At 39.0% G+C, this 12,922-nt stretch overlaps 1 protein-coding gene across 8 annotated transcripts in view; it reads left to right on the forward strand.

Moving 5' to 3' along the window:
- USP53 (ubiquitin specific peptidase 53) overlaps positions 1-12,922 on the forward strand; it is a 60,983-nt gene that overhangs the window by 25,941 nt on the left and 22,120 nt on the right. For 5 of the 8 annotated variants that reach the window (XM_040967428.1, XM_040967427.1, XM_040967435.1 and 2 more), the window contains 6 exons: positions 2,051-2,156; positions 4,751-4,897; positions 5,640-5,789; positions 10,303-10,465; positions 11,272-11,424; positions 12,612-12,758. In XM_040967428.1, the coding sequence (XP_040823362.1) occupies positions 2,051-2,156; positions 4,751-4,897; positions 5,640-5,789; positions 10,303-10,465; positions 11,272-11,424; positions 12,612-12,758 (866 nt within the window). Of the gene's footprint in view, positions 1-2,014; positions 2,157-4,750; positions 4,898-5,639; positions 5,790-10,302; positions 10,466-11,271; positions 11,425-12,611; positions 12,759-12,922 lie in introns of all 8 variants that reach the window. The other 3 variants (XM_040967434.1, XM_040967430.1, XM_040967429.1) reach the window with 3 other exon arrangements.

Consider the following 12,922-nt stretch of genomic DNA (forward strand, 5'->3'; position numbering starts at 1 on the left):
TCCTGTTTGTCCTCCCTTTCTCTTATTCCCTTTCTGTCCAAAAACATTGGCTAATTAATCATCTAAAGATGGTCCTTGGATTTTAAATATTTATATATAAAAAAAAGAAAACTTTGTTTGAAAACTTTCAGGAGGTGTTTGACAGTATAAATATATAAAATTATATAATGTTTTTATACAAGTATGACTTCTGTTAGTAATAAGTATTCAATATCAGTTATTCAATGCTTACTATGTTCTGGGCTTTATGTAAACTCTAATCATCCTTCTTATTAAAAACAATATTTTGTAGGTTTGTTAGACCTGCTAAATAATTTTAATGACATTAATCTTGTAAGTGGAAGAATTAAGATTGACACCCAGGTTTGTCAGAACTCAAACTTTGGTTAACACACTGTAATGCTGTCGGTTTAGTAACACCGTTATGTGCAACATGAGCGAGCTTATCAGATTTAGTGTTCTGTTTTGCTTGCCAAGTGTTTTAGAAGGGTGCTTCTACTTATCAAATACTTGTAGTTTAAGCCACTGAGCTGGTTTAATTATATGTAGCTCTAGAACAGGCATATTTCTACTAAGTAGAACCAGAACATCTGAGCTGGAAACCAGTAGCAGTTTCACCTTACCTTACATTCCACTTCAGAAGTGTTTACAAAGTTGTTTCAAAATAGTACCTTGTGTAAAAATGAGTTTTGCGGTGGCGGAATTAAAACTAGCAGTTACCCTGTAGTGTGTTAAAAGGCCTTCCTAGGCCCTGTTACACAATTAGCATTCATTAGAGGAACAAAAGCTTCGTGTCTTGGGGAATGATTTGCCTATAATTTCAGTGAATCAGTGAAGGGCCTCCACTGGGCTTGAGAAGGGTTGCTTTCTTAGAGAACTTTGGGCCAGAGAGCACACTTTCTCTACACTTCTGTTTAAACTGAAGTTTCTACTTCAGAAATAGAACAAAAGAAATACTTACTTTAGGATATCCTCTAGATAGTGTCATACCCCATTCATGTAGTTTCAAGCAAAAGTACAAGGAGAAATTTGAAAGCTCGTGGAGAAGTGGAATTAAAAGAACTTACTTTCTAAAGAGAGAGAGATCATTCATCTACAGGTTTACTTCCACCAATGGTCACAGTGGCTGCAACCAGGCTTGGGAGCGAGGAACTTCCTCTGGGTCTCCCATGTGGGTGTCGGAGCCCAAGGACTCAGGTCCTCTTCTGCTGCCTTCCTGGCCTACCAGAATGGAGCAGGATTGAAAATGGAGCCACCAGGACTCAAACTGGTGCTCACATGGGGTGCTGAAATCACTGGAGGGTGCTTAGCCTAGTACACCATGGCACCAGCCTCAAAAGATGAACTTATTTTGTGGAAAAAACTTTGAAACCTCTACATATGAGCAGTATTCAAAAAATTTTATGAGGGCCTGGCATGGTAGGCTAGTGGCTAAAGTCTTCTCCTGGCATGTGCAGGGATTCTACATGGGTGCTGGTTTGTATCCCAGCTATTCCACTTCCCTTCTAGCTCCCTGCTTGGCCTGGGAAAGTAGTAGAGGACATCCCAGTGCTTAGGGACCATATGCCTGCATGGGAAGAAGCTCTGGACTCCTTGCTTAAACCGGCCATTGCAGTTGCTAGGGGCGTGAACAAGTGGATGGCAGATCTTTGTCTCCCTTTCTCTCTATAAATCTGACTTTCCAATAAAAATAAATATATGTTTAAAAAACACTTTATGAAAAGTTTGCATTATGAAAAATAGCATAAGTTTTAAATTTTTTGCACTTTTTGCATTTTCGAACTTACTCCTTTATAGTCATAAGCTCTTCAAGGCCCCTTGCATAATTTAGTGTTATTTTATTCTATACTTGGTCTGATTGTTTTGATCATACAACTTCCAGTTTTAAAAAATATTCAGTTTGTGAAAATTTACTTTGTGGTTACTTTTTCAGGCTCAGTCATGTTTAGACAGAGGATATACCTGCATTAGCTGCTTACTGGCTTTTGTGCACTTTGTTATTATATCTGTTAAGTTCATAGGCTACATTTGGAGCTACTTTTTTTTGCAGCAATGAAGTTGAAAGAATGATGGAAAGAAATGAACGCTTTAAACCTGAAATGTTTGCAGAATTGCTACAAGCAGCAAACACAACAGATGACTATAGAAAATGTCCTGTAAGTATAATTGAAGAGTAGCAGGGTGCTTCTGTTTTTGTAGTTTGAAAGTAGGCATTCAGAGGTGATCATAATTATATTAATTCTATATGGGGAGTTAACTTTAAAAATTATTATTATTTTATTTTTATAATCTTTACATAGTTGATTAGGGCATAAAGGGTCAAGGGCTATAGGAAAGTGGGTAAGATTATTGTTTCCATATTCTCTCTCTCTCTCTTTTTCTGTATCTGGGGTAAGAGGGGAGATAAAGGGAGAAGCTCCACCCAGCTTCCCACCCATCCCAGAGTTCCTGATGTGGGGCATCCTCCAAGGACACTGCTCAAGTGGTTTTGATAGTTCCACAGTTCTGAATTGCTGCCAATCTCGCCATTCCAAGCATGATGAAATTGCTGCAGAATCCACTGGTTGACATAGTCCACCTTAGAGTCTCCATTTGCCTAGATTTTCACTGCCACCACATGGCTGGGGTAGATACTGATTTGTTCTGTCCTCCGTCCTCTGTTGTGGTACCAGGTGTTGTCTACAGTTTCCAATGGGCTGCCATATCTTCCATGTGCACCTGATATGCTATCCACTGCTCCATCTGAGCCTCTGAGGAGGCTCAGCTTTGACACATGCACTCCATGGTCATACCATAGAACTTGGACTTCTCTTCATGGTTGGGGTTCTGAGATCAGCAGTTCAGTTGGAGGGATCCCCAAGGAAACTTCGTCTGAGGTGATCCCAGACTTGAGTCTTGTGGGTGCATGCCAGTTGAAGGTCTGGCACAATCTGTTGCCCCAGTCAGCTTCTGTAAACACTGGTGGCTGCAATTGCTGGGTCAGTTCTGCCTCCAGCCCTGACTTTCACACGAACTGATGGGTGTTGGAGTCCAGCCTGATGCTATCCGGCACACACTTGGCCCTCAAGCAAACCAGAGGGAGCTGTAGCCTAGTTGGAGCAACCCAAAATACCCCCCTTAGGCCCGCCCCCTGCCCTGGTTCTCATGCTTGCCAGTATGTACAGCATACTGGTCCAGTCTGTTCCACAACCCATTCAGCTCTTGTACATGTCAGTGGGCATTGAAGCCTAGTTCAACCCAGCCAGCCCCACTATCTAGCCCACACACATGCTGGTGGATGCCTTTCTGTTTAGCTACCCCTGTCCTATTCCTGGTTTTCATGCTTTCCAGTGGGAGTGCTAATCCAAGAGGAAAGTGCCCACTATTTCCCTACTGGGCCCACCTGGGGAGTTAACTTTTTAAAACAGATTTGTTTATTTGAAAGTTGTAGTTGTACACGCTCACAGAGAGAAAGGAGTGGGGAGTGAATCATCCATCTGCTATTCTATTTCCCAAATGGTCACAAAGGCAAAGGCTGGACAAGGCTGGATCCAGGAGCCGTAGTCTCCATCTGCTTCTTGCATGTGGGTGTCAGGTCTCCAAATGCATCTGCTTTTCTGGGAGCATTAGCAGGAAGCTGCATTGGCAGCACAGCAGCCAGGACTAGTAATGGTGCTCTCGTATTGGATACCTGCATTGCTGCCCTTGCCCATTGTACAGTGCTTGCCCAAAATTCTTTCTTCTTCTTCTTTCTTTTTTTCCCTTTCTTATCTTACCTTATCTTTTCCTCTCCTCTCCTCTCCTCTTCCCTCCCTTCCCTTCCCTTCCCTTCCCTTCCCTTCCCTTCCCTTCCCTTCCCTTCCCTTCCCTTCCCTTCCCTTCCCTTCCCTTCCCTTCCCTTCCCTTCCCTTCCCTTCCCTTCCCTTCCCTTCCCTTCCCTTCCCTTCCCTTCCCTTCCCTTTGCCCTTCCCTTCCCTTCCCTTTCCTTCCCTTCCCTTCCCTTCCCTTCCCTTCCCTTCCCTTCCCTTCCCTTTCCCCTTCCCCTTCCCCTTCCCCTTCCTTCCCCTTCCTTCCCCTTCCTTTCCCTTCCTTTCCCTTCCTTTGCCTTCCTTTCCTTTCCCTTCATTTCCTTTTCCTTTCCTGTTTCTGTTTTTAATGAAAATAAGGGCTCAGAGTGGTAGCCCTAGTGGCTAGAGTCCTCACGTGGCATGTGCTCAGCTCCCATATGGACACCACTTAATATCCCAGCTGTTCCATTTCCCTTCCAGCACCCTGCTTGTGGCCTGGGAAAGCAGTAGAGGATGGTCCAAAGCCTTGGGACCCTGCACCCATGTGGGAGACCCAGAGGAGGCTCCTGCAGATCAGCTAAGCTCTGGCCATTGTGGCTTGGGGAGTGAACCAGAGGATAGAAGGTCTTTCTGTCTCTCCTCCTTTCTGTAAATCTGACTTTCCAATAAAGATAAGTCTTTAGAGAAAATAAAAATAATAAATTATTTTTCCATCTAATGTTGTTTATGACTTCAGTGGTTTATTTCTGCTTTAAGTTGCATTTTTGCTTCATGGTTAGACAGGAATCTATTAATATATTTTAAAAACTTATTTTTAATAATAATTAAGACAAATAGCAGATTGGAAGTCAATTAACAGCATGTTGGGGAAATAAGTTTCAGGTAAATGTTAAGATTATCACTGTTTAATATGAACTGTAACAACTACCCATGGTATTTCTGTTTTGATCATTTCAGAACTTATTTTTTCTTTTTTTCATTAGAGCAACTGTGGCCAAAAAATAAAAATTCGTCGTGTTTTAATGAATTGTCCAGAGATTGTTACTATTGGATTAGTCTGGGATTCTGAGCATTCAGACTTGACTGAAGATGTTGTTCGGAATCTGGCAACACATCTTTATCTTCCTGGGGTATCTGAACTTTTAAAATTCTTTTCCTCCTTTAATTTTATGTTTTTGTAATATCTTTGCATGCTATGATACAGTTAGTTTTATCCTTTCAGAACTAAATTTTCTTTCTAAAGGAAAGAAAACGTTCAGATGCACTCCTAGATGTTTAATCAAATCTAGCTGAGTGGAATGCCTGTTCTGTGTAGACTGGGAATGGCTTTCAGCTACAGTCTCCACTAGCCCTACCTGTTCTTTCTTCTTTACCCTGATAATGATGATACGATTATCTATACAGAATCATGATTATGGAAATACATGTTAGTCTAGAATTATTTAAGATTTAAAATTTTTTGGCAACGCTGATTTTTTTTATGATTATTTCTGCATAGATGTTGAATTGGCTTGTGTTACCATTAAAATTTTAGATTATATGATACATGTTCAGATAATGTACTCAGTCACAAGTTATCAGAAGTTTATCTCATATTTGAAGTTTATGTCAAGTGTCAGTCATGTTATCGGAAATGTGTCACTGAGCTGATGTGTAGTACACTGATGTCATTGGATTAAAGTCTGTGAATTGAAGGTAGCAGTTCTAGCAGTGCGGTGATCAGGACTGCTTTCGGGGGTATGATCATGATACTGCATTGGGCAGGATACGTGAGAATTTTTTGTTTTTCATAATGAGCCAAACATATGATTCTTAAAGTTCATCATGTATTAAAGCTGTAATATTAAATGTACATGTTAATTTTTTGCACAGCTTTTTTATAGGGTAACTGATGAAAATGCCAAAAACAGTGAACTTCACCTGGTTGGTATGATCTGCTACACCAGCCGACATTATTGTGCCTTTGCTTTTCATACGAAGAGTTCTAAATGGGTGTTTTTTGATGATGCCAATGTAAAAGAGGTATGTGGGACTTTCTAGTACCTGGAATTTTAGCTTTTTTGAATAAATTACTTAATCATATAAAAGACATAATTATGTGCAGTAATTCATGATAACAGTAGAGTTCAAGTATCCTTAATATTGAAATTTGACTTATTTTGAGGCTAACTTGAAGTTGTTCATTTTGGAATAAGAGATTGATAATAAATACTAGTGTACACGGGCCAGCTCTGTGATTTCTTCTGTGACCCCCTGTTAATTCAGGTCTATATCATACAGTCTCCATATAGCTGCATATTATTAGTTTCTTTAGTTCTTCATTTCCAGCTTCATTCTCTTGTGGTTAGAAAAGGGTTACATGGAAGGATTTAAATGTTTTTGAATGTTCTGAGACTTGCTTTATGGCCTCATGTATAGAGTATTCTAGAATAAGTTCTATGTGCTGATGCAGAATGTGTATTCTGCAACTACGTGATCAAATGTTTTGTAGATACCTGTTAGGTCCATTTAGTCCTTTGTGTACACTGGCTTTGATATATTTGTTGATTTTCTGTCTAGTTGATTTGTCCCTTGATGAAAGTGGGATATTGAAGTTCCCCATTATTATTGAGTTAGAGTCTGTTCCCTTTTAGATCCGTTGAAATTTGTTTTAAATAACCAATGCCATGACTTTGCATGCAAATACATTTAATATAGTCACATCTTGCTGAATTGATTGCTTAGTCACTATGTAATGGCCTTCTTTGTCTCTTTTACTAGTTTTTGCATTAAAATTTATTTTGTTTGATATTAGGATGGCTACATCTGCTCATAATTTTGCTTTCCGTTAACATGGAATATCTCTTTGCATCCTTTCTCTTAGTCTGTTTATCATTGTTGGTGAGGTGTTCTTGTGGGTAGCAAATAGATGGGTCTTGTTTTTTAATTCATTCAGCCAGCTTTTTTATTTTGATTGGAGAATTTAGGCCATTTACACTCAAGATTATTATTGATATGTAATGACTTGATTCTGTTTTCCCATAAATACTCCTCTTGTGCACTTTGGATTTCCTTTGTGCTTTTACTGGGAGGTTTTCTACTTTCCCATTTTTTTCATTATGAAGGTTGTCATTCTGTTTGTGTAGCGAATCCTTAAGTATCATTTGTAAGGCTGGATAGGTGGTGATAAATCTTTCAATTTCTGCTTGACTTGGAAGGACTTTATAAACGAGAGCTTTGCTGGATACAATATTTTGGATTGGCAGGTTTTTTTATGACTTGATTTCTGTGTTTTCATCTTTCCTAGTTTATTGGCTTTGTGATAAGAAATCAGCTCTTAGTCTAACTGGGCATCTCTAGAGGTAATCTGGTGTTCCTCTTGTGCACATTTTAGAATCTTTGTGTTTCGCTGCTGAAGTTTGAATGTAATATAGCATGGTGAATGCCTTCTCTTAAACCTGTTATAAGTTCTGTGTGCTTCTTAACTTGGATGTCTCCATATTATAGAAAGTTTCACTGAGTAAGTCTTCTAATCCATTCTCTATTTCCACACCTTTAGGAGCTACTAAAAATATATGTTTGGTTACATGAGAGTATCCTGTAAATCTCAAATTCTATTTCAGTTTTTCTAAGTTCCTCTTTCTTTTTTTTCTTCTTCTTCTTCCTCCTTCTCTTCTGCTTTGTCTTTGTCCTCATCTTTTTTTCTGTCAATTTCCAAAGGTTTATCTTCTACCTTAGGTTTTCTTTTGCCTCCCCAAGTCTTTTGAGACTTTGCACTGTATTATTTATTTCATACATTGAGTCTTCATCTCTGGTATTTCAATTTGATTTCTCTTAAATATCTGACTCTGTCAGCAAAATTTTTCATTCATATTGTGCAGATTTACCTCAGTAGTCTCTATGTGTTTAAGTAATCTTGTGATCATTTTGTCCTTTCATTTTTAGACACTTCATCTATCTCTTCATCTAATGGTAATCTTGCATTCTAATAATAAAGTGCTATTGTATTCTTTGTGAGGAGTCATATTACCTTCTTGTTCATGTTTCCTGTATTTCTGCATTTATTTTTAGGTACTTGTTGCTTTTATCTCTTGATGGTTTTTATCTTTCAGCTATGCCTTTATGACTTAGTAGAGTGACTGCTCCTTCAGTGGATATCCACAGGTGTGGGTGGGGTCAGGGTGCTCCGGTCAAGGTTCAGCTGTGGGTTAAGAGTCCAGGGTGACACCCAAGTTGAGCAGAATAGAGCTTCTCTATTGTTAGCTGAGGGGAAGGTATGATCACATCTGCTAGTATAATCGCAGCCTCACCTCCTCTCATTCAAAGTGTTCTGTGTCCAGGGTAAGCCCTCGTTGGATATAGCTCCCTCCCACACTGGCACATGAACCATACAAAGGATCTGTATGGTCCTCAGTCAGAACCCAGAACCTTGCAATGATCCATTTCAAGCAGTCAGGGATTTCTTAGCTTCTGATGTCAAATGTTTTGATTGCCCAGAGATGCACAATACACAACACGTCCTATTGTACAGTCTCAGACTTCCCATAGTCATAGCATGTGTGACCCTCAGAGTCACAGTATGTTAGGACTCTCCTGAGCTTTCCAGCCCTGTCCCACCCACGGAGAGAGCAGATGCATTGCCAGCCCCAGATACCTGTGGGTGATCTATCCTGGCAGTTTGAACATTGCCATTGGTACTAGTAGTTGTGTGTATGTGTTTTGGGTGGGTGGAGGGGGCTGGCTGTATATACCTTATAGTCCTAAGTGGGTGTGCAGCTCCTGCCAAGCTTCTAGCCCAACTCAAAGTTGATGAGGACTACAGAATTATCCCTCTAATGCTCTAGCTTGCAGGTGCATGTGCACACACAGGTGCATGCTAAAGCCACCATAACTCTACTTCAGGGTGCTCCCAGGGCTGAGTGAGAGGAAAGAAACATTTTTTTTCCTCACCCTAACCCCTACTTTGGCTCCAGCGGCATCTGAGTGCAGTTTGGTCTGCAAGACTCTGCATCAGGCAGTATTGCCAGTGACACTGGGCTGCTGTGCTCTGCTCCCATCTCCCTCTCTGGAGCTGGTGACTCCTCCAGCCCCTGTCAGGGGCCATCACTGATGGTGTCCCCGCTCACTGCTGTGTGATTACCCTGCCCATGCTTCTCTACACTGTCTCCCTGCCATCTATGGAATTTCCACTGCAAACTTCTTTCCTGCTCTGCTTTGGGAATGCATTTCCTCTGCTTTTCTTTTGTGAGCTCCCCCTTGTCAAAATGGGGATGTCTTCTCCCTGTAATTACTATATAATTAGTATGTAGAATGTTGTGACTCCAGAGAAGCTCTCTTTTTGCTGTCAGTCTCGTTATTGGGTTCTGGGCCCAGGGAATCACTGACTTCACTGTAGATTAGCTTTGTATAAAATCTTCAATTTTATGTAAATGGACTTGTATTGAATGTTCTGCTGTGTCTGGCTTCCTTCCCTTAGCCTACTGTCTTTGAGGTTCATTTGTGTTGTCTGCAGCAATGCTTCATTTTCATCTTGTTTCTTTTCATGACTGCAATAATATATCCATTTACCTATTGAAGAATGACCAGTCTTTGTGTGAAAATGTTATTCCCCCTGCCTAGAAGTGAAATTTCTGGATGGTATGGTAAATTGTACAAGAAACTGCCAAATGGATTTCCCTAGCTTGTATCCCTGTTGTCAGTGTACCAAGAGTGTCATTCCACACTCCAAGCCGCACTGTGTTGGCAGTCTTTAATTCTGGCCTTTCTAAGTGGATGCATCATGTTGTTGCACTGTGATTTTAATTTCTGTTTCTCTTACACTGATCATTTTTTTCAGCATTTTTTCCTTGCTGATTGGAAATTGTAACATCTTTTTGGTCAAGTAACTATTCAAATATTTTGTCAGCTTTTCAGGCTGGATTATCATCTTGATAATGAATTGTAGAAAACCTTTATTCTCCACCAGTCCTTTATTAGATGGATGTTGCTTATTTAAAATTTTTGTGGTGTCTTTCTAAGAACTGAAATTATTAGTTAATTTTGATTGAAGTCACTATAAATTTTATTCTTTGATGATTTATTTTATATCTTATCTAATCACATCTTTACCTTCTCCAAGGTGTAAACATTTTCTCTTTTGTTTTCTTCCATGAGTTTAAAAATTTTTTAACTTAATTCATTCAGAGTCAAGTTTTGTGATTTAAAATTCTTTTTTTATGCTACTGTCCTGTTTCAGAAATTACTGAAATGACTTACTCATATTCTTTTCTGAATTACCTAGAAATAGCTGTCAAAATCAATCACCCGTGTATATGGAGAATCTAAGAATTCTGTAATTTCTACCCATCGTTTTTTAAAATAATAATGCTTACAAGCCTTTTTTGTTGTTTTGTTTTACTAAATATAGTTAATCATGTAATAGGATGGGGAGTTGAACTATTAGCATTTAAATATCTTTAAAACTTTTTCAATTGCAAATCAATTCAGTGCCTATGTCTTGTAGACATATTGTTTAAGAGATGTTATTTTGTTTTTCTTGTTTGTGGTTTTTGAAAAGGTTGGAGCTAAGTGGAAAGATGTGGTCTCCAAGTGTATTCGTTGCCACTTTCAGCCACTGCTTTTGTTTTATGCAAACCCAGAAGGCACAGCAGTTTCTACAGAAGATGCGCTGAGGCAGGTGGTCAGCTGGTCACATTACAAATCTGGTGCAGAAAATATGGGTATGTCTCTTAAAACAACTGTTTTTACTGTTTTTTCCATTCTCATAATGAGCTGGGAATATTAATATATTGAATATGAAGTGAATAATTAGGATAATTTCACAGCCAAGTTTCATAGCAGTACAATGTGGAAAGATTGTGGTACTTTTTTGTTATGTATGTTTAGAAGGGAACCTTATCAGTGATGCCAGAAACACCTTCAGGAGTCATGCACTGTTAGGCTTGCATAACAGAAGGGGCTGCTTATCTGATAACCTTGTCGATGAATATTGAAATTTAAAATGATTCAGTAGGGAGAGATGCAGGGTGTTAGCTGCATCTTGTGATCTGTGCATCCCATATCACAGTACCTGGGATTAAATCACCATTTCTAGTTCTGCTTTTCTTCCAGTTTGCACTTGGCATGAAACAGGATTAAATTTCTGTCTCGTATGTGGATGGTGGAGTTCTTGACTTTGGCTATTCCCAGTCTTGGCTGTTGCCAGCATTTGTGGGAATAAACCAGTGGATGGAATGTGTTGTTCGATGTCTCTCTCCTTCTCTCTTCCCCTCCTGCCCCCAATCTGTCATTCTTCCTTTCTAATAAATAAGAAAAAATAAACTGTAGAAACCAGTTCAGTAAGCCAGAGCAGCTAGACCATTTGGGGATGCATTTAAAGCATGTAGAAATCCTTAGACAGTGTTAGCTGTCTGAGTTTTAAATAACTATGTGGATAGTCTTAAAAATATCTGAAAAGATAACTCAGTCATTCTTTTCTTGGTAGGAAGGAAGACAATGACACACTTTTACTTTTTTTTTTTTGAAGGACATGAGAAGCCTACATTTTATAAGTCTGATAATTCAAGAGAAAATGAATTTGGTGATCAAGTAAAACAGAGAGAAAACCAGAAATTTCAAACTGATAATATTTCGTTGTTTACTCGAAACCACATTCAGACAAGTGGAGGGAGAGGGCCAGGTAGGTGTGTACATGGTCATTTGTTGCTTGTTGCTGGGTATGTCAGCCACTTCCTTTCATTACTGAGTCTGTAGTTCTTAGAATTGTTGGCTGTGTTAGGAAGACAAAATGTAGATTATAGACTGTGGTCCTTCGATGCATTTCTCTGAGAACCGTCATCCCCCAGACCGTGTTGATAGCAGAACGTGTTCAAGTTTCTCCATACCTTCAGAGATGTGCTGGGTTGGAGGTAGTCTACAATTAAAGAAGGCTCTGACATATCCCTTCCTTCGGGGAGTTAAGACACTGAATTTTGGAAAAAGCAAATGCTAATAATTTTACTTCTATTCTAAAATCAACTAGTTATGGATGAATGTAACAGTAACTCAGTTCCTGGAGTTAATGTTTATAGTTAGCCTTATTTTTAGTCAGTTCTGGTTTTAGCTCATGACTATAGTTTTCACAATCCTGGTTCTGTGACTTGAGTCCACAGTGAGGCGTCAGAGTACCATACCGTGTATAGTTACGGTTTAGAAATACATAAAACTCTTACATGTATAAATGTTCAGGGTGATTTTGTTGATAGCTTTTAAATGTACTAATGAAGTAATATCAGACCATTAAAGTGAATGTTTCAACAGAGATTCACAGTATAGGCTTTTAAAGAATCTTAAGACTGTATCTTTTGTTGGTGCTTAAAGATTAAGGCAATTTTTGGTTTTTGAAAAATGCCACATAAGCCCGGGGTAGTGTGCAAGTGGTGGCAAATGCAAGCATTGGAACCAGAGATGTTGGGATCATATTTTCGGTTCTATGCTTACAAGGTATGGGAATGTGGGCAAGTTTCTAGTTTCTGCTTGCCTCAGTTGTAGGTACCTCAGGGAACTAAACAGGAGTATATTTAGAGCAGTGCTTGGGAAATAACCATCAGTCATGTGCAGCTCTTGTTATTCAAGTGGCAAGTCATTTGTTTTCCTCTCTTACATTTGCTTTAATTGCCATGGAGGAAGTTTTACAAGACAACAATGCAACACCACGGAAAAAAATGATACTGAGGTTTTAGCTGAGCATAAAAATGAGTTCAATGTGTATTTCAGTCTATGTTGTGTTTCATGTAAGGAAAATATTAGCATTTTTGTATAGCTCAATTTTTATTTTTGTTGGATGTTTCAAGAAATGATTTGTAACACTGAGAATTTCTTTTGCAGTAAAGTTAACTCACAATGATCAAAGGGAAAAGATGAAAGACATTTCCAGAGAATGTGCCCTGAAAGCCATTGAACAGAAAAATGCACTTTCTTCTCAAAGGAGAGAGTTAGAGAAGGGGCAAAGAAGAGATGTAGGCCGACATAAAGGTAAGGGAAGAGCTTGTGGTGTTCGTTTAAAGAAAAGCTACTAACATTTGTATCTTAAAATTGAATGAATGCTAAAACTTTAATATAATTCTTAAGTGTTTGCATATTGTATGTATCTATTTGTTAGTATGAATTCTTTTTTTTTTAAAGGCACATCGAATTTT

This window comes from Ochotona curzoniae, unplaced genomic scaffold (assembly GCF_017591425.1).
Source record: "Ochotona curzoniae isolate NIBS_2020 unplaced genomic scaffold, NIBS_Ocur_1.0 scaffold_4506, whole genome shotgun sequence".
NCBI classification, from domain to species: Eukaryota; Metazoa; Chordata; class Mammalia; order Lagomorpha; family Ochotonidae; genus Ochotona; species Ochotona curzoniae.